The sequence below is a fragment of the Pecten maximus genome, chromosome 3, assembly GCF_902652985.1.
Source record: "Pecten maximus chromosome 3, xPecMax1.1, whole genome shotgun sequence".
Classification (NCBI taxonomy): domain Eukaryota; kingdom Metazoa; phylum Mollusca; class Bivalvia; order Pectinida; family Pectinidae; genus Pecten; species Pecten maximus.
This window is the reverse complement of record NC_047017.1, coordinates 9,536,305-9,558,076: the sequence shown is the minus strand read 5'-3', so window position 1 is coordinate 9,558,076 and position 21,772 is coordinate 9,536,305. Positions and strand designations below refer to the sequence as shown.

The 21,772-nt window shown below is 37.4% G+C and overlaps 3 protein-coding genes across 3 annotated transcripts; all 3 read right to left on the bottom strand.

Annotated features, from left to right (window-relative positions):
- Window positions 1-4,115: 4,115 nt before the first annotated feature.
- LOC117323131 (histone H1-beta, late embryonic-like) lies at window positions 4,116-4,725 on the bottom strand. The gene has a single exon (XM_033878161.1). It carries the CDS (start codon window positions 4,703-4,705, stop codon window positions 4,151-4,153), a length of 555 nt encoding a protein of 184 aa, XP_033734052.1. The 5' UTR covers window positions 4,706-4,725; the 3' UTR covers window positions 4,116-4,150.
- Window positions 4,726-10,224: 5,499 nt separating this feature from the next.
- On the bottom strand, window positions 10,225-11,176 carry LOC117323130 (histone H1-beta, late embryonic-like). The gene has a single exon (XM_033878160.1). It carries the CDS (start codon window positions 11,154-11,156, stop codon window positions 10,602-10,604), a length of 555 nt encoding a protein of 184 aa, XP_033734051.1. The 5' UTR covers window positions 11,157-11,176; the 3' UTR covers window positions 10,225-10,601.
- Window positions 11,177-16,745: 5,569 nt separating this feature from the next.
- LOC117323129 (histone H1-beta, late embryonic-like) lies at window positions 16,746-17,665 on the bottom strand. The gene has a single exon (XM_033878159.1). It carries the CDS (start codon window positions 17,635-17,637, stop codon window positions 17,083-17,085), a length of 555 nt encoding a protein of 184 aa, XP_033734050.1. The 5' UTR covers window positions 17,638-17,665; the 3' UTR covers window positions 16,746-17,082.
- Window positions 17,666-21,772: the final 4,107 nt, after the last annotated feature.

Genomic DNA, 21,772 nt, shown 5'->3' with positions numbered 1-21,772 from the left:
CCCATAGGGACTAAAATAAAAATAAAAAAAACCAAAAATTTCACTTCATCGAGGGTTGCGTAGGGGAAATCAGGGGTTCATTTCATATGGTTGGGGGGCATTAGTTATTGGAAGATTTTTTTAAAAATTTTTTTTTTTAAAACCCTTTTAAAAACAATAAAAAATTTAAAATTTTAAAATGTTTTAAGGAAATCCAAAGTTGCAGGGACGTTAAAAATGGGGGTTTTAAATTTTTTTTTTAAAAAAAAAGGGTTACTTTTTAAACCCAGAAAGATTTATTTTTAAAAACCCCGTTTTTCCCCCTTTGTTATAACCCAGGTGACAAATTTCCCGGGCATACCCCGGTTTTTTGGGGGGAAGGGATTTTTTTTTAAAATTTTGGGAGCCAAAACTTTAATTTCATTTCCCCACAAATATAACAAAAAAAAAAAAAATATTTTTTTAAAATTTTTTTTCGACCCAAAAAGAACGGGGGAAAAAATTTTAAAAAATTTTTTTAAAAAATAGAAAATATTTTATTTTCCCAAGAAAAAAGTTTTAAAAGGGAAAAGGGGAACCCTTTAGGGGAACTGTTATTTTAAAAAAAAATAAACTTTTTTTTAGTTTTCTAAAAATTTAACGAAAAATTATGGAAAATCTAATACTTCCTGTTTTCCGAATTTTTTTCTTTGTTGAAAATTTTTTAAAAAAAAAGGGGGGAAAAGGGGGGGGGGGGGGACACTAAAATTTTTAAATGCTTGTTTGGTTCCCAAAAAAAGAAACCCGGGTTTTTAAAAAAAAAGGGGTTTTAATAACAATTATTTAAAAAACAAAAAACCCAAATTTGGGGAAATATAAAATTTTAGGTTCCAAAAAAAGGGAAAAAAAAATTTTTGCTCTAAAAAAAATTTAAGAAAGGTTTTAAACGGTTTTGGGTTTTTTAAAATACCCCATAAAAATCATTATTTTTTTAATACAGGAATTTTCCCCGGGGGATTAAAAAAGGGAATCGGGGGGGGGGGGGGGAACCTAAAAATTGAAATGAATCCTTTTTTTTAAATAAAAATAAAATTTTATTTTGTCAAAATTGGTAAAATTTTAAAATTACCCCTAACCCCCAAAAATGAGGAAAAAATTTTTTGATAAATTTCTCGGTTTTTAATCCGAAAGGTTATAAAAGAATAAAAATAAAAAGTTTAAAAAAATTTATAAAAAATAAAAGTATTTAAAAATTATATTTCCCTTTTTTTTAAGTTTGAAAAAATTTTTATTTTTTTAGTCCTTAAACCCCAAATTTTTTGGTTTTTAAAAAATTTATTTGTTTAATTTTTTTATTTTTTTTTAAGGACAGGATTTTTTTGGGGAAAGTTTAAATTAAAATTAGTTTTGATTTTAGGGGGATTATATGCTTTTTTAAAAAAAAAAAATTTTTTTTTTTGGGGGGACAAACCCGGGAACCTTGGTTTTTAAAATTTTGTAACTATTTTGGGGTTTTTTTTGGTTTCCAAAAAATTTAAAATTGATTTTGGTCCCCTAAAAATTTTATACATTGTAAAAATTTATTTTTGGGAAATTAAGGGGAAAATGGGGTTTTTCTGGAAATAGGAATAAAAAAACAGCCGCCGGGGCCCAATTTTGGATGTTTTGGGTTTTTTTTTTCCCTTTTTAAAATTAATACGGGGTTTTAAAATTTTAAAAAGTTTGTCTTGGAAAAAAATTTTAGAAGGGGGGGTTTGGGGTAAAATTAAAACGTTTTTGAAAGAAAAAAAAAAATTTTGGGCCCGAATTCCCTCTTTTTGGGGTTTGGGGGTTTTTTTTTTTAAAGGGGGAAGGGTTTAAACCAGGTCTAGGGAGATGGGTTAAAGGGAAACATTGGGTTTCCAAAAAAACTTGAGAGCTTTGGTACCCCTTGCCCCCCGGGCCCCCCTTTTTAAAGGGGGTTTTCAAAAAATTTAACAGGCCCAAGGTTATAAACCCCCCCCCTTAAAAAAATTCCCCAAAACCCCAAAATTCATTTTAGTTTTAAGGGACCCAAATTAAAGGAAAAAGAAAATTAACCACTCCCAGTTAAAACAATTTTCCCTTTTAAAAATTCCAAAAATTTAAAAACCCCTTCAATAGATTTTTAAAGGGGGGTTTTCAAAATTTAAAACTTTACCAGGGACGGTTGGGACCCGTTTTTAAAAGGGGGAAATAAAACCAAAAGGAAAAATGGGCTTTAAAAATGGGAGGTTAATCCCCGGGCCGGTAGGGGGGTTCAATTACTTTTCCGGGGGTTTTGGAATCCCCTTTTAAAACCGGGCGGTTAAAACCCCTGAAAAAGGGGTGTTCGGAATACGCTTTTATCTTTGGGGGGAATCACGTAAAAAAGGGGTTTTGGTTGGGAATACGAAACTGTACCGGGGGACGGTTCAATAATTTTAAATTTGGGCGGTGGAACACTGTTTCCATGGGTACGGTTCGGGATCACAGCATTGCAGCCACAGTTACAAACCTCGTTCACAAACTACATGTAACCATTGGTACAGTTCACAACCACGTGCTGTACATAGCTATAGGTATCTCAAATCTGGAAATTGGTCGCTAAAAGTCTTCCTCTCCTGACCAGCTGAATGTGATTCAATAACTTTTTCTGAGAAACAAACTTTGGAACCATGGAATCAAACATGGATATAAATACATAGAGATACAGTCCTTAAGTGAGAACGATATTAGTCAACACATTATGCTATGCTTTGAAATACTGTATTAATCAGGTGTTAATCGATTTCCTCATGTTTCATGTACACAAACGAGTCAGATTCTATATCTAATGTCAGAGACAAAATTAGTGTATGTAATATATATAATGTCCTTGGGGCCAACCTGTCTCCCAGTAATGGATCCGGTACCTGACTTATTCTCTAAGGAAGTCCTTTTATACTGTGCATCGACTCCGCCAGTAGTGTGTGATCTATAAACTGTATATAAACGTTACAGGAGATAATGTAATGAGGACCAGTAGGGGATTCACCTGGTGGGCCTGTGTGTCGTAACAAACTGTAGTTGAATGTATATAAAAACAGCATCAAGGAATATCAGGAATATCGATCGGTGGTAAACGCCCGTCATTTTTTAACATCGAAATTCCGTTTGTAATACTGAAGATATCGGCACTACAAACCTACCGATTATTACATGCTATTGTAAGTGTTTAATAAATTCATTACAGAAATTGTCGGTTGAATTTTATAACAACAACTCTTGGTGATAAAAAGTAACTGCTTTACTTACATCCAGGTAATTTCCTAAGGCGGTCACCGATAATAGTACACACGATAGTCAACAACTCATCTACCCGCTCGCTCAAGCGGAACTAATCTCTGACACGCCGGTACTCGGTTGATGTTTTTACAGGCGTGGAAATGAAACAGTCACTGGTACCTATTAAATCTTTAAACAGCTGAAACAATAGCGTAATTACTGCCGAGGTTTTCAGAGTACGACTGTAATGGTCAGCGCTGTCTATTAAATCGGATAACATGCCAACTCAGCAACAGTAACATTTTATACGCACATGCGCAGCCCAACTTCCTGTACTAATACACACGGAAATGACATGGTTATCGGTATAACGTAAGCAGGCCTATCAAACAATTTTTTATATGTCCAATATAAGGTAATGGTTCTGTTACGTTTTACATATATTATATGTTAAATTTAAACGGTTAATTTGATTTGACATGAATAAATTGTTATTTTGTTGAATTCCGTTTTATCGTTATTCCTTTTGCGAACATGACATGTACATCAGATCGTTATTGAAGTGACTAAGGCCGGAAAGAAACTTTATCAGTGTATTTTCATTTTTGATTAACGACCGAGGATTTAACACGTTCCGTCTCTTTTAGACCTTATCTTCCGCAAGTCATTCCAAAGTCTTCTGAAATATTAGTTAGATAAACAAAAAATCTTGTTTACTGGAGGGGTTTGGCGCTCCGCACGAGGAACTTAACCAGGCAGTAGACCAATATGATTGCGTTCATTGTTTGGATTGTTGCACTGTAATGTATATGATGTATAAAATGCGCAAATTATCGAGACGTCATTTAGACGTTTTTTGAGGAAATTGGGTAGTCCTAAAAGGACTTTTTTGGGATATGGGGTCAATTTTGACCAAACACTTAAGTGTTTACTTCTTGGCAGGCTTCTTGGCTGCTTTCTTCACTGCAGGCTTCTTCGCTGCCGGTTTCTTAGCTGCTGGCTTCTTTGCTGCTGGTTTCTTGGGGGTCTTAACCTTCTTTGGCTTAGCGGCAGCTTTCTTGGCAGTCTTTTTGGGACTCTTGGCTTTCTTTTCACCCGCTGCTTTCTTTTGCGTTGTGGCTGCTGCCTTTGGCTTCTTTACTTTCTTGGCTGCTACCTTAGGCTTCTTCTCTGCTGTGGGTTTCTTTTCTCCAAGTTTGAATGAGCCAGAAGCTCCAGTGCCTTTAACTTGCTTCAGTGACCCCTTCTTCACGCAGCTTTTGAGAGCAATTTTCACTCGGGAATTGACCTTGGTAGAGTCGTTACCAACTTTGTAGTTAGCATTGATGTACTTGGCAATGGCGATTTTGGACGATCCACCTCTCTCCTTCAAAGCTCCTATGGCTGAGGCAATCATAGCAGCGTATGTTGGGTGAGCTGCTGGAACCTTAGGCTTGCTAGCCTTCTTGACCTTTTTAGCTGGAGATGCTGCTGCGGCGCTCATGGTGACGAGTTGAGTATCCTTTCCTGTACCGAAGTATAAGCGAGAATGGTCAAAATTTTGAAAATCCGTCTATTTACTCATTTTGCTCGAACGTCGTCGAAGACACGACATCGGCCTCTCGCTTTCTGCTGACTGTTATTTGTTGTTACAACAAATATGTGCTTCCTAACCCAACTTTAATCAAATATAGTTTGATCATCAACAATTCTACAATATTCGTCTTCAAACTTACTTGAAGAATTTTGTCAGGAGATTTTAGATATGATCAATGGAAATGTTTAATCTGTGGAGAACCAATGTATATAAACGATTTTCTGTCGATGTTGTGATTTGATTACAAGAAATTTCCTGTACTAAAGTGAATTTATTGCACTAAAATCTTGTACAATTATTGTTTTTGCTAAGCATTTGTACAATATAGATATTTTTCTATCGTGTGATTTATCTAGTACGCGTCATACTTTTATTCAAAATCTATAAAAACGTAATTCAATCGGGGGACACAAGCACAAACTTTGACCACGCGCCATATTGTAAACTCGACCGGTGTGCCGATGCGATAGATACATAATGCTTTTTTAGTCATATCTTTAATGAAAATACTCATTGCTAAATTATGTAATTCTAATGTTGAGAAAGGAAATGTATAGCTTAATATACTCGGAAATTTAATGTTTCCATCGGCTACATGTATACCAAATGTGTCGTACATATTGTGTATGTTGCCTAGGTCAGTGGAAGATTCAGTCGTTGTCAATATGGACATGTTAATAATATTATTTGAGTAATTGCTGGTATTTTCTCTCTTTTAGTATCATCATTTTTTAAAGAGAGTGTAATTGACTATTTGTAAGGAAACCAACCGGACAATAGCGTAGATCAGACCTTTTAAAACCCCAGCATTTATTTCTCCCCCGTCATATGTTATGCTATAATTTGTACCGCCATACGGTGTACCTAATGAGTGACCATACTTATGAGACCATTATCTAACACCATGCAAAATTTCACTTCGATCGAATGATTGCATGATACGGGAATGCACCGCTGAAGTTGCAGTTCAGCGTGCACTCGGGTGTCGAGGGGCGATTTTCACGCCCTGGTATTCGTTACTGAAGATTTTTTTAAATATTTTTTTTCTGTAACATATTAATGACATCATTATATAACACCATGCAAAATTTCACTTCGATCAAATGATTTTATATTATGGAAATCCACTAAAGTTGCAGTGCAGCGTGCATTTGAGTATCCAGGGCGTATTTTATATTTTTTCTGTAACATACAGATTATACGTTTATCTAACATCGTCATATCGATGTATTTTGATATTGAATCCAGCTTCGGTGATCACTTCACTGTCCAGGCCATTTGATGTCTACTAACCCTGAGTTCTGACAAAGTAATCCCGTAGCACCGCCCACCTGCGGTGTGACCGGTAATTGTATTGGTTTACATAACATCTTGGTATGTCCCTATTAATTGATCATTAACTCGTGTCACTTCCCACAAATGTAACACATTGAAACCCGAAATAAAATACAAATAAAAACTTATTATTTTATCAATTACGATTATTTTTTCAGTTACCCAGTAATAAGAACGTGAGGTAATATCGAAAAATTTGTATTCTAAAATGAATACGAAAATTATATATATTCCAAGATAAAAAGTTTTGATGAGTGACTAGGGGAGCCCTTAGCTGGACACTCGTTATATAACGTAAAATCAGAGACCTATGCTGTTTTTAGTACTCTCGTACAATATTAACGACTTACAATATCATGAATATATCAATTAATTATCAATCTCCTGCAAATTCACAGAATTGATTCATTCTTACTCCGTTGCTAAATTTGTTAAAAATATAATGAAATCGGAAAATAAGGAGGGGGGGGGGGGGGGGGGGGGGGACACATAAATAATTTGTAATATCTGCATTGCTGTATTCTGGTTCGCCAAATAGGAGAAAGTCAGAGGTTTAATTTTTGCGGAAAGGTTATATAACAATGTTAATTGTAAATAGAAAACAAATACGGGCCTATAAGGTTCATACGCAGGGGAAATGGTAGGAGTCTTTCAAGGATTACCACACATATATTCAGGAGAATTAATTTTAAAATTTGCTCTGAAAAGGTCATAGTTAAGAGAGCTAGCACGGTTCTTCAAACGGCTATGGAGTATTTTTAACATACGGTACCCACATACCAAGATGCAGTTATTATTGGATACCATGGATCTGTCCGACCCGGTGGACGTCTCACCAAAGGGAATCGTCCCAAAGGTGGTGGGTATCAAATGTCTTATTTATCATGTCTTCTGAAACATACTACTGAAATCAGAAATATCCTTATTTTCGTTAAATAAAAAATACAAATTTGTATGTGTCAAAGATGTGTAAAACTTAAACCATTATCCCACTGACAGCCCGAAAGGTCGTTATTGTGGACGTTAAATTCTATTTTGCTAGTAGGTAAGTTGGTCTCGGATTATAATCCAGTTAAGGATTATATAATGAATGATAATAATCAAAATGAAATATTAATAAATGTATCATATTTAATAAATGTGTAAAAAGTTTTTACTTTAACACTACTACCTTATCACTTCTCCGCTTGTTTGGTAACTGTTTAGTAATACCATATTTATTGTTTTATGTCACATTCAAACCCAATACATCTAATTAAGATTATACTTTAAATTGATTATGCGGTTGGTGCAAATTTAATTTTATATGTTTACATTTGTTAAGGTCCATTTTGATCTTTTAGCTGTGGAAGTTTCGGAATGCCGTATAATTCAGTTTTTGTAGATATTATTCGGCATATATAAGTGTTATTTATTAGTAAAAGATAGCTTTGTTTAAACAGACGGACGGACGGACGGACGGACAGATACAGACAGATGTAATGTAAAGTGTAATATCTGTCAACTAGAGTTTGGACTGCTGTAATATCCGGAACTATTATAATGTGATTAATTTGATAGTCCCTACAGAATAATATCATCATAACATCCAGCTATAGGGAGAATATATCTTTCTGGATACTAAGTGTGGGATATATGAAGGTGGTTTTCTCTGGAACCCAGGAAGTCACAAACAAACAGCTCTGTCTCGCGGCTCAACGGTGACATTCGATCGTTTTCGTGAGTCGTTTCCTGTTGTTTTCCGCCTTATCGACACCTATTACATACAGGGAATGAGATTAAATATTTAAAAGCATTTGTCTTCCACGCAGACGAATGAGGTTTAGAAATGGGTATGTCGATTAGGGTAAAATTCCAACAACGACTTTGTAATGTTAAGAGAATTCCCTTGAGCAGAGTGGCCCTTAGAAGTCTAGCCCTCCTTTTATAGCGGAAAAGCTTTTGACGCGTTAAGTTACTTTTTAAGGGGAAGGGTTGCCCTAAACCAGGATAACATACGGGATGCATGGGCTATAGCAAGAACACATCTGGGTTTCCATAACAAAACGTTAACGCTTGTAGAGAAACAATTACGGTCAGACTGATGCTCGAACCCGGGACCCCAAACTCTAAACGGACGCGTGTTCTAACAATTTTAACTACCTGGCCACCAGTGTTTATCCAAACTCCCCACTCCTTCAAGAAATCCTTCGGCTACATATAGCCCTATATCATCTTCCATGCATATTTAGTTGGACGCCAAATGTAACAGGAAATAAAGAAATACTGTAACCACGTGAACAGTTCATAATCACGTACTGTTACCATGGGAACAGTTCATAATCATGTACTATTACAATGGGTACGGTTCGGAATCACGTACTGTAACCATGGGTACGGTTCGAAATCACGTACTGTAACCATGGGTACGGTTCGGAATCACGTACTTACCATGGGTACGGTTCGGAATCACGTACTTGTTACCATGGGTACGGTTCGGTATCACGTACTGTTACCATGGAAACGGTTAGGAATCATGTACTGTAACCATGGATACGGTTCGGAATCACGTACTGTAACCATGGGTACGGTTCGGAATCACGTACTGTAACCAAGGGTACGGTTCGGAATCACGTACTTTTACCATGCGTACGGTTCGGAATCACGTATTGTTACCATGGGTATGGTTCGGAATCACGAACTGTTACCATGGGTACGGTTCGGAATCACGTACTGTTACCATGGGTACGGTTCGGAATCACGTACTGTTACCATGGGTACGGTTCGGAATCACGCATTGCAGCCACAGTTACAAACCTCGTTCACAAACTACATGTAACCATTGGTACAGTTCACAACCACGTGCTGTACATAGCTATAGGTATCTCAAATTGGAAATTGGTCGCTAAAAGTCTTCCTCTCCTGACCAGCTGAATGTGATTCAATAACTTTTTCTGAGAAACAAACTTTGGAACCATGGAATCAAACATGGATATAAATACATAGAGATACAGTCTTAAGTGAGAACGATATTAGTCAACACATTATGCTATGCTTTGAAATACTGTATTAATAAGGTGTTAATCGATTTCCTCATGTTTCATGTACACAAACGAGTCAGATTCTATATCTAATGTCAGAGACAAAATTAGTGTATGTAATATATATAATGTCCTTGGGGCCAACCTGTCTCCCAGTAATGGATCCGGTACCTGACTTATTCTCTAAGGAAGTCCTTTTATACTGTGCATCGACTCCGCCAGTAGTGTGTGATCTATAAACTGTATATAAACGTTACAGGAGATAATGTAATGAGGACCAGTAGGGGATTCACCTGGTGGGCCTGTGTGTCGTAACAAACTGTAGTTGAATGTATATAAAAACAGCATCAAGGAATATCAGGAATATCGATCGGTGGTAAACGCCGTCATTTTTTAACATCGAAATTCCGTTTGTAATACTGAAGATATCGGCACTACAAACCTACCGATTATTACATGCTATTGTAAGTGTTTAATAAATTCATTACAGAAATTGTCGGTTGAATTTTATAACAACAACTCTTGGTGATAAAAAGTACTGCTTTACTTACACCAGGTAATTTCCTAAGGCGGTCACCGATAATAGTACACACGATAGTCAACAACTCATCTACCCGCTCGCTCAAGCGGAACTAATCTCTGACACGCCGGTACTCGGTTGATGTTTTTACAGGCGTGGAAATGAAACAGTCACTGGTACCTATTAAATCTTTAAACAGCTGAAACAATAGCGTAATTACTGCCGAGGTTTTCAGAGTACGACTGTAATGGTCAGCGCTGTCTATTAAATCGGATAACATGCCAACTCAGCAACAGTAACATTTTATCTGCACATGCGCAGCCCAACTTCCTGTACTAATACACACGGAAATGACATGGTTATCTGTAAAACGTAAGCAGGCCTATCAAACAATTTTTTATATGTCCAATATAAGGTAATGGTTCTGTTACGTTTTACATATATTATATGTTAAATTTAAACGGTTAATTTGATTTGACATGAATAAATTGTTATTTTGTTGAATTCCGTTTTATCGTTATTCCTTTTGCGAACATGACATGTACATCAGATCGTTATTGAAGTGACTAAGGCCGGAAAGAAACTTTATCAGTGTATTTTCATTTTTGATTAACGACCGAGGATTTAACACGTTCCGTCTCTTTTAGACCTTATCTTCCGCAAGTCATTCCAAAGTCTTCTGAAATATTAGTTAGATAAACAAAAAATCTTGTTTACTGGAGGGGTTTGGCGCTCCGCACGAGGAACTTAACCAGGCAGTAGACCAATATGATTGCGTTCATTGTTTGGATTGTTGCACTGTAATGTATATGATGTATAAAATGCGCAAATTATCGAGACGTCATTTAGACGTTTTTTGAGGAAATTGGGTAGTCCTAAAAAGGACTTTTTGGGATATGGGGTCAATTTTGACCAAACACTTAAGTGTTTACTTCTTGGCAGGCTTCTTGGCTGCTTTCTTCACTGCAGGCTTCTTCGCTGCCGGTTTCTTAGCTGCTGGCTTCTTTGCTGCTGGTTTCTTGGGGGTCTTAACCTTCTTTGGCTTAGCGGCAGCTTTCTTGGCAGTCTTTTTGGGACTCTTGGCTTTCTTTTCACCCGCTGCTTTCTTTTGCGTTGTGGCTGCTGCCTTTGGCTTCTTTACTTTCTTGGCTGCTACCTTAGGCTTCTTCTCTGCTGTGGGTTTCTTTTCTCCAAGTTTGAATGAGCCAGAAGCTCCAGTGCCTTTAACTTGCTTCAGTGACCCCTTCTTCACGCAGCTTTTGAGAGCAATTTTCACTCGGGAATTGACCTTGGTAGAGTCGTTACCAACTTTGTAGTTAGCATTGATGTACTTGGCAATGGCGATTTTGGACGATCCACCTCTCTCCTTCAAAGCTCCAATGGCTGAGGCAATCATAGCAGCGTATGTTGGGTGAGCTGCTGGAACCTTAGGCTTGCTAGCCTTCTTGACCTTTTTAGCTGGAGATGCTGCTGCGGCGCTCATGGTGACGAGTTGAGTATCCTTTCCTGTACCGAAGTAAAAGCGAGAATGGTCAAAATTTTGAAAATCCGCCTAGTTACTCATTTTGCTCGAACGTCGTCGAAGACACGACATCGGCCTCTCGCTTTCTGCTGACTGTTATTTGTTGTTACAACAAATATGTGCTTCCTAACCCAACTTTAATCAAATATAGTTTGATCATCAACAATTCTTCAATATTCGTCTTCAAACTTACTTGAAGAATTTTGTTAGGAGATTTTAGATATGATCAATGGAAATGTTTAATCTGTGGAGAACCAATGTATATAAACGATTTTCTGTCGATGTTGTGATTTGATTACAAGAAATTTCCTGTACTAAAGTGAATTTATTGCACAAAATCTTGTACAATTATTGTTTTTGCTAAGCATTTGTACAATATAGATATTTTTCTATCGTGTGATTTATCTAGTACGCGTCATACTTTTATTCAAAATCTATAAAAACGTAATTCAATCGGGGGACACAAGCACAAACTTTGACCACGCGCCATATTGTAAACTCGACCGGTGTGCCGATGCGATAGATACATAATGCTTTTTTAGTCATATCTTTAATGAAAATACTCATTGCTAAATTATGTAATTCTAATGTTGAGAAAGGAAATGTATAGCTTAATATACTCGGAAATTTAATGTTTCCATCGGCTACATGTATACCAAATGTGTCGTACATATTGTGTATGTTGCCTAGGTCAGTGGAAGATTCAGTCGTTGTCAATATGGACATGTTAATAATATTATTTGAGTAATTGCTGGTATTTTCTCTCTTTTAGTATCATCATTTTTTAAAGAGAGTGTAATTGACTATTTGTAAGGAAACCAACCGGACAATAGCGTAGATCAGACCTTTTAAAACCCCAGCATTTATTTCTCCCCCGTCATATGTTATGCTATAATTTGTACCGCCATACGGTGTACCTAATGAGTGACCATACTTATGAGACCATTATCTAACACCATGCAAAATTTCACTTCGATCGAATGATTGCATGATACGGGAATGCACCGCTGAAGTTGCAGTTCAGCGTGCACTCGGGTGTCGAGGGGCGATTTTCACGCCCTGGTATTCGTTACTGAAGATTTTTTTAAATATTTTTTTTCTGTAACATATTAATGACATCATTATATAACACCATGCAAAATTTCACTTTGATCAAATGATTTTATATTACGGAAATACACTAAAGTTGCAGTGCAGCGTGCATTTGAGTATCCAGGGCGTATTTTATATTTTTTCTGTAACATACAGATTATACGTTTATCTAACATCGTCATATCGATGTATTTTGATATTGAATCCAGCTTCGGTGATCACTTCACTGTCCAGGCCATTTGATGTCTACTAACCCTGAGTTCTGACAAAGTAATCCCGTAGCACCGCTCACCTGCGGTGTGACCGGTAATTGTATTGGTTTACATAACATCTTGGTATGTCCCTATTAATTGATCATTAACTCGTGTCACTTCCCACAAATGTAACACATTGAAACCCGAAATAAAATACAAATAAAAACTTATTATTTTATCAATTACGATTATTTTTTCAGTTACCCAGTAATAAGAACGTGAGGTAATATCGAAAAATTTGTATTCTAAAATGAATACGAAAATATTATATATATTCCAAGATAAAAAGTTTTGATGAGTGACTAGGGGAGCCCTTAGCTGGACACTCGTTATATAACGTAAAATCAGAGACCTATGCTGTTTTTAGTACTCTCGTACAATATTAACGACTTAAAATATCATGAATATATCAATTAATTATCAATCTCCTGCAAATTCACAGAATTAATTCATTCTTACTCCGTTGCTAAATTTGTTAAAAATATAATGAAATCGGAAAATAAGGGGGGGGGGGGGGGGGGGGGGGGGGACACATAAATAATTTGTAATATCTGCATTGCTGTATTCTGGTTCGCCAAATAGGAGAAAGTCAGAGGTTTAATTTTTGCGGAAAGGTTATATAACAATGTTAATTGTAAATAGAAAACAAATACGGGCCTATAAGGTTCATACGCAGGGGAAATGATAGGAGTCTTTCAAGGATTACCACACATATATTCAGGAGAATTAATTTTAAAATTTGCTCTGAAAAGGTCATAGTTAAGAGAGCTAGCACGGTTCTTCAAACGGCTATGGAGTATTTTTAACATACGGTACCCACATACCAAGATGCAGTTATTATTGGATACCATGGATCTGTCCGACCCGGTGGACGTCTCACCAAAGGGAATCGTCCCAAAGGTGGTGGGTATCAAATGTCTTATTTATCATGTCTTCTGAAACATACTACTGAAATCAGAAATATCCTTATTTTCGTTAAATAAAAAATACAAATTTGTATGTGTCAAAGATGTGTAAAACTTAAACCATTATCCCACTGACAGCCCGAAAGGTCGTTATTGTGGACGTTAAATTCTATTTTGCTAGTAGGTAAGTTGGTCTCGGATTATAATCCAGTTAAGGATTATATAATGAATGATAATAATCAAAATGAAATATTAATAAATGTATCATATTTAATAAATGTGTAAAAAGTTTTTACTTTAACACTACTACCTTATCACTTCTCCGCTTGTTTGGTAACTGTTTAGTAATACCATATTTATTGTTTTATGTCACATTCAAACCCAATACATCTAATTAGGATTATACTTTAAATTCATTATGCGGTTGGTGCAAATTTAATTTTATATGTTTACATTTGTTAAGGTCCATTTTGATCTTTTAGCTGTGGAAGTTTCAGAATGCCATATAATTCAGTTTTTGTAGATATTATTCGGCATATATACGTGTCATTTATTAGTAAAAGATAGCTTTGTTTAAACAGACTGACGGACGGATGGACGGACAGATACAGACAGATGTAATGTAAAATGTAATATCTGTCAACTAGAGTTTGGACTGCTGTAATATCCGGAACTATTATAATGTGATTAATTTGGTAGTCCCTACAGAATAATATCATCATAACATCCTGCTATAGGGAGAATATATCTTTCTGGATACTAAGTGTGGGATATATGAAGGTGGTTTTCTCTGGAACTCAGGAAGTCACAAACAAACAGCTCTGTCTCGCGGCTCAACGGTGACATTCGATCGTTTTCGTGAGTCGTTTCCTGTTGTTTTCCGCCTTATCGACACCTATTACATACAGGGAATGAGATTAAATATTTAAAAGCATTTGTCTTCCACGCAGACGAATGAGGTTTAGAAATGGGTATGTCGATTAGGGTAAAATTCCAACAACGACTTTGTAATGTTAAGAGAATTCCCTTGAGAAGAGTGGCCCTTAGAAGTCTAGCCCTCCTTTTATAGCGGAAAAGCTTTTGACGCGTTAAGTTACTTTTTAAGGGGAAGGGTTGCCCTAAACCAGGATAACATACGGGATGCATGGGCTATAGCAAGAACACATCTGGGTTTCCATACAAAACGTTAACGCTTGTAGAGAAACAATTACGGTCAGACTGATGCTCGAACCCGGGACCCCAAACTCTAAACGGACGCGTGTTCTAACAATTTTAACTACCTGGCCACCAGTGTTTATCCAAACTCCCCACTCCTTCAAGAAATCCTTCGGCTACATATAGCCCTATATCATCTTCCATGCATATTTAGTTGGACGCCAAATGTAACAGGAAATAAAGAAATACTGTAACCACGTGAACAGTTCATAATCACGTACTGTTACCATGGGAACAGTTCATAATCATGTACTATTACAATGGGTACGGTTCGGAATCACGTACTGTTACCATGGGTACGGTTCAGAATCACGTACTGTTACCATGGGTACGGTTCGGAGTCCCGTACTTTAACCATGAGTACGGTTCGGAATCACGTACTGTAACCATGGGTACGGTTCGGAATCACGTATTGTTACCATGGGTACGGTCGGTATCACGTACTGTTACCATGGAAACGGTTAAGAATCATGTACTGTAACCATGGTACGGTTAGGAATCACGTACTGTAACCATGGGTACGGTTCGGAATCACGTATTGTTACCATGGGTACGGTTAGGAATCACGTACTGTAACAATGGGTACGGTTAGGAATCACGTACTGTAACCATGGGTATGGTTCGGAATCACGTACTGTTACCATGGGTATGGTTCGGAATCACGTACTGTTACCATGGGTACGGTTCGGAATCACGTACTGTTGCCATGGGTACGGTTCGGAATCACGCATTGCAGCCACAGTTACAAACCTCGTTCACAAACTACATGTAACCATTGGTACAGTTCACAACCACGTGCTGTACATAGCTATAGGTATCTCAAATTGGAAATTGGTCGCTAAAAGTCTTCCTCTCCTGACCAGCCGAATGTGATTCAATAACTTTTTCTGAGAAACAAACTTTGGAACCATGGAATCAAACATGGATATAAATACATAGAGATACAGTCTTAAGTGAGAACGATATTAGTCAACACATTATGCTATGCTTTGAAATACTGTATTAATAAGGTGTTAATCGATTTCCTCATGTTTCATGTACACAAACGAGTCAGATTCTATATCTAATGTCAGAGACAAAATTAGTGTATGTAATATATATAATGTCCTTGGGGCCAACCTGTCTCCCAGTAAAGGATCCGGTACCTGACTTATTCTCTAAGGAAGTCCTTTTATACTGTACATCGACTCCGCCAGTAGTGTGTGATCTATAAACTGAATATAAACGTTACAGGAGATAATGTAATGAGGACAAGTAGGGGATTCACCTGGTGGGCCTGTGTGTCGTAACAAACTGTAGTTGAATGTATATAAAAACAGCATCAAGGAATATCAGGAATATCGATCGGTGGTAAACGCCGTCATTTTTTAACATCGAAATTCCGTTTGTAATACTGAAGATATCGGCACTACAAACCTACCGATTATTACATGCTATTGTAAGTGTTTAATAAATTCATTAAAGAAATTGTCGGTTGAATTTTATAACAACAACTCTTGGTGATAAAAAGTACTGCTTTACTTACACCAGGTAATTTCCTAAGGCGGTCACCGATAATAGTACACACGATAGACAACAACTCATCTACCCGCTCGCTCAAGCGGAACTAATCTCTGACACGCCGGTACTCGGTTGATGTTTTTACAGGCGTGGAAATGAAACAGTCACTGGTACCTATTTAATCTTTAAACAGCTGAAACAATAGCGTAATTACTGCCGAGGTTTTCAGAGTACGACTGTAATGGTCAGCGCTGTCTATTAAATCGGATAACATGCCAACTCAGCAACAGTAACATTTTATCTGCACATGCGCAGCCCAACTTCCTGTACTAATACATACGGAAATGACATGGTTATCGGTAAAACGTAAGCAGGCCTATCAAACAATTTTTTATATGTCCAATATAAGGTAATGGGTCTGTTACGTTTTACATATATTATATGTTAAATTTAAACGGTTAATTTGATTTGACATGAATAAATTGTTATTTTGTTGAATTCCGTTTTATCGTTATTCCTTTTGCAAACATGACATGTACATCAGATCGTTATTGAAGTGACTAAAGCCGGAAAGAAACTTTATCTGTGTATTTTCATTTTTGATTAACGACCGAGGATTTAACACGTTCCGTCTCTTTTGGACCTTAACCTCCGCAAGTCATTCCAAAGTCTTCTGAAATATTAGTTAGATAAACAAAAAATCTGTTTACTGGAGGGGTTTGGCGCTCCGCACGAGGAACTTAACCAGGCAGTAGACCAATATGATTGCGTTCATTGTTTGGATTGTTGCACTGTAATGTATATGATGTATAAAATGCGCAAATTATCGAGACGTCATTTAGACGTTTTTTGAGGAAATTGGGTAGTCCTGAAAAGGACTTTTTGGGATATGGGGTCAATTTTGACCAAACACTTAAGTGTTTACTTCTTGGCAGGCTTCTTGGCTGCTTTCTTCACTGCAGGCTTCTTCGCTGCCGGTTTCTTAGCTGCTGGCTTCTTTGCTGCTGGTTTCTTGGGGGTCTTAACCTTCTTTGGCTTAGCGGCAGCTTTCTTGGCAGTCTTTTTGGGACTCTTGGCTTTCTTTTCACCCGCTGCTTTCTTTGGCGTTGTGGCTGCTGCCTTTGGCTTCTTTACTTTCTTGGCTGCTACCTTAGGCTTCTTCTCTGCTGTGGGTTTCTTTTCTCCAAGTTTGAATGAGCCAGAAGCTCCAGTGCCTTTAACTTGCTTCAGTGACCCCTTCTTCACGCAGCTTTTGAGAGCAATTTTCACTCGGGAATTGACCTTGGTAGAGTCGTTACCAACTTTGTAGTTAGCATTGATGTACTTGGCAATGGCGATTTTGGACGATCCACCTCTCTCCTTCAAAGCTCCTAAGGCTGAGGCAATCATAGCAGCGTATGTTGGGTGAGCTGCTGGAACCTTAGGCTTGCTAGCCTTCTTGACCTTTTTAGCTGGAGATGCTGCTGCGGCGCTCATGGTGACGAGTTGAGTATCCTTTCCTGTACCGAAGTATAAGCGAGAATGGCCAAAATTTTGAAAATCCGCCTATTTACTCATTTTGCTCGAACGTCGTCGAAGACACGACATCGGCCTCTCGCTTTCTGCTGACTGTTATTTGTTGTTACAACAAATATGTGCTTCCTAACCCAACTTTAATCAAATATAGTTTGATCATCAACAATTCTACAATATTCGTCTTCAAACTTACTTGAAGAATTTTGTTAGGAGATGTTAGATATGATCAATGGAAATGTTTAATCTGTGGAGAACCAATGTATATAAACGATTTTCTGTCGATGTTGTGATTTGATTACAAGAAATTTCCTGTACTAAAGTGAATTTATTGCATAAAATCTTGTACAATTATTGTTTTTGCTAAGCATTTGTACAATATAGATATTTTTCTATCGTGTGATTTATCTAGTACGCGTCATACTCTTATTCAAAATCTATAAAAACGTAATTCAATCGGGGGACACAAGCACAAACTTTGACCACGCGCCATATTGTAAACTCGACCGGTGTGCCGATACGATAGATACATAATGCTTTTTTAGTCATATCTTTAATGAAAATACTCATTGCTAAATTATGTAATTCTAATGTTGAGAAAGGAAATGTATAGCTTAATATACTCGGAAATTTAATGTTTCCATCGGCTATATGTATACCAAATGTGTCGTACATATTGTGTATGTTGCCTAGGTCAGTGGAAGATTCAGTCGTTGTCAATATGGACATGTTAATAATATTATTTGAGTAATTGCTGGTATTTTCCCTCTTTTAGTATTATCATTTTTTAAAGAGAGTGTAATTGACTATTTGTAAGGAAACCAACCGGACAATAGCGTAGATCAGACCTTTTAAAACCCCAACATTTATTTCTCCCCCGTCATATGTTATGCTATAATTTGTACCGCCATACGGTGTACCTAATGAGTGACCAGGGACATTTTGCACGCCCAGGAATTCGTTAATGAAGATTTTTTGATATTTTTTTCTGTTAACATACTTATGAGACCATTATCTAACACCATGCAAAATTTCACTTTGATCGAATGATTGCATGATACGGAAATGCACCGCTGAAGTTGCAGTTCAGCGTGCACTCGGGTGTCGAGGGGCGTTTTTCACGCCCTGGAATTCGTTACTGAAGATGTTTTTAAAATATTTTCGTGAGTCGTTTCCTGTTGTTTTCCGCCATATCGACACCTATTACATACAGGGAATGAGATTAAATATGTAAAAGCATTTGTCTTCCACGCAGACGAATGAGGTTTAGAAATGGGTATGTCGATTAGGGTAAAATTCCAACAACGACTTTGTAGTGTTAAGAGAATTCCCTTGAGAAGAGTGGCCCTTAGTGGCCCTTGGTTTCAACAGCCAGGGTCGTATGAGGACGGAGGTCAATTAGACACCAACAGCCAGGGTCGTATGAGGACGGAGGTCAATTAGACACCAACAGCCAGGGTCGTATGAGGACGGAGGTCAATTAGACACCAACAGCCAGGGTCGTATGAGGACGGAGGTCAATTAGACACCAACAGCCAGGGTCGTATGAGTACGGGTGTCAATTAGACACTAACAGCCAGGAACATATGAGGACGGAGGTCAATTAGACACCAACAGCCAGGAACATATGAGGACGGAGGTCAATTAGACACCAACAGTCAGGGTCGTGTGAGGACGGAGGTCAATTAGACACTAACAGCCAGGGTCGTATGAGGACGAGTGTCAATTAGACACCAACAGCCAGGGTCGTATGAGGACGGGTGTCAATAAGACACCAACAGCCAGGGTTGTATGAGGACGGATGTCAATGAGACACTAACAGCCAGGGTCGTATGAGGACGGAGGTCAATTAGACACCAACAGCCAGGGTTGTATGAGGACGGATGTCAATGAGACAGCAACAGCCAGGGTCGTATGAGGACGGAGGTCAATTAGACACTAACAGCCAGGGTCGTATGAGGACGGAGGTCAAGGTAGCTTCAAGACAGTGGTCCCAGGTGTTACAATGGCGACAGTAATATTTACTTAGTAATATCTACAGAAATGTATAAGTGCTTAGAACTTACCGTATTATTTACTCAATAATGCGTCTTCAAATTGTGTTGAACCCGTTTTGAACAGAAACTCGTTTTTCAAGCCTTGTAGCCGTACAGATAGATATTTTAGTTGTTGGTGTTTGTTCCACATCAATAATTTCAGATCACCACCCAAAACAAGGAAACAATATTTACTATGCTAAATTGGTATATGCTTGTAAAATATACTTTGTGTTAAGATGTAAACAACAGGTGCACACAAACAAATCTACATTTCTGTATTTCGTTCAATGTATTCCTATATTACACGGATATCCGGCTATATATATATATATAACAGACACACAGTAAATACAACATATAGTGGGTATTATATTAACAACATACGGGATGGCCATTTCTTCTGGGATAAATGATTTTATGTCATATACGGTGTGAAATTTATTCCACGAGATTGTTTAATGCCTACACGATCATTATATCGGCATTAGACTGTTACGACCTTCTGTTGGAAAAGGTGGAAATAATTATCGATGTATCAGCTATTCATATCGCTCATGAATGGACTCATTCACGACGAGAAATTAAATCTGTCATGGCCAGGACCTGGTGAGATTTGTCACGTTAATAATGAAATAGTCGTGTCGACCGTATTACGCCATTCCCTAGGGCGTTTTGTTAGCATTGCAGGTCAGCGACGTGTAATATTGAAAACAAAATTATGATTCTTTGGAAATGTTACTATTTAATTCCTGTATGTCAAAGTGAACTGTAAAAAACATCATAGTACAACCGAAATGAAAATAAGAGTTTTTCCTGAGCCGTTTGACAATTGACAAGTAATTTATCCGAAGGTTATTTTACCATACTAACTATATACTGTATAGGTAAATGGTATATAGGTCCGTCGTGCCTGATACGGAATTGCCTTCAGTCATAACGTACGCAGGTTACATAATGTCCATAATACAGACGATATAAGGCCAGTCAGAGCGGATACTCTTCATACCACCAATTACAAAGGTACAGGGATAGCCAGCGTTCGTACGAGAACGAGCACGTATAATAAGAAAGACAAGTAATGATAAAGATATTATTTCAGTTTGAAAATGGGGACGAAGACAGTTCAGTGATTTTTACGTGTCATTTAAAATGCTAGACTTTAAACCCGGATCTACCGACATTTCATGGTAAATAGGGAAAATAGGCATATGTTACACTTAATTTGCTTTTACAAGCCGTGCATGCTCGCTAACACCAAATCATACCTTTTCATCGTCGTAAAGTGGATGTTTCAGACGTACTGTAAATATAGATATTAGTTTATTGATAGCCGTAAACCTTTAAACCACTTTAAATCCCCGTAAAATGATACTTCAAATATCATCAAGTGATTCCTCCCAGCTTGACGTTGATTATAGATCACGGTACATTTGAGGACAAAATACTTTTGGTATTGATAATCATTCTATAAATAGTTAGCTAACCCTGATCTCAGCTTACATTTTAAGATTTTAAGATTTGTCAGCTTTCTATGGTATTTTCTCTGACAACCGCGATATCTGGCTGTCATTGCCCATTCTAAATTAATGTATTTCATTGATAATACTGTGATATTTCGTTATTCTTTCCTTTTCTTCAGCTAAGAGTGATCAACTTCCCTTCAATCGTTCACTGGTAACCGTGATCAATTTTTCGTCAATCGTTCACATCTAAAGCTAACCGTGATCAATTTCTCGTCAATCGTTCACTTCTTAAGCTAACCGTGATCAATTTCTCGTCAATCATTCACTTCTAAAGCTAACTGTGATCAATTTCTCGTCAATCGTTCACTTCTTAAGCTAACCGTGATCAATTTCTCGTCAATCATTCACTTCTAAAGCTAACTGTGATCAATTTCTCGTCAATCGTTCACTGCTTTCTTCCGCTAACCATAATCAATTGTTACGTAGCCCGCGGTAATTATCAATCGACCGCGACTGTTTCCAGCTACAGTATCTTTCTACACTGAATTCGACTTTAGTTTACTGTAACCTGGTTGTCGCATTAAACATTTCTTTGAA

Bases quoted from the DNA above. Each gene is read 5' to 3' on its own strand.
- LOC117323129 (XM_033878159.1), bottom strand. From the start codon at position 17,637: ATGAGCGCCGCAGCAGCATCTCCAGCTAAAAAGGTCAAGAAGGCTAGC.
- LOC117323131 (XM_033878161.1), bottom strand. From the start codon at position 4,705: ATGAGCGCCGCAGCAGCATCTCCAGCTAAAAAGGTCAAGAAGGCTAGC.
- LOC117323130 (XM_033878160.1), bottom strand. From the start codon at position 11,156: ATGAGCGCCGCAGCAGCATCTCCAGCTAAAAAGGTCAAGAAGGCTAGC.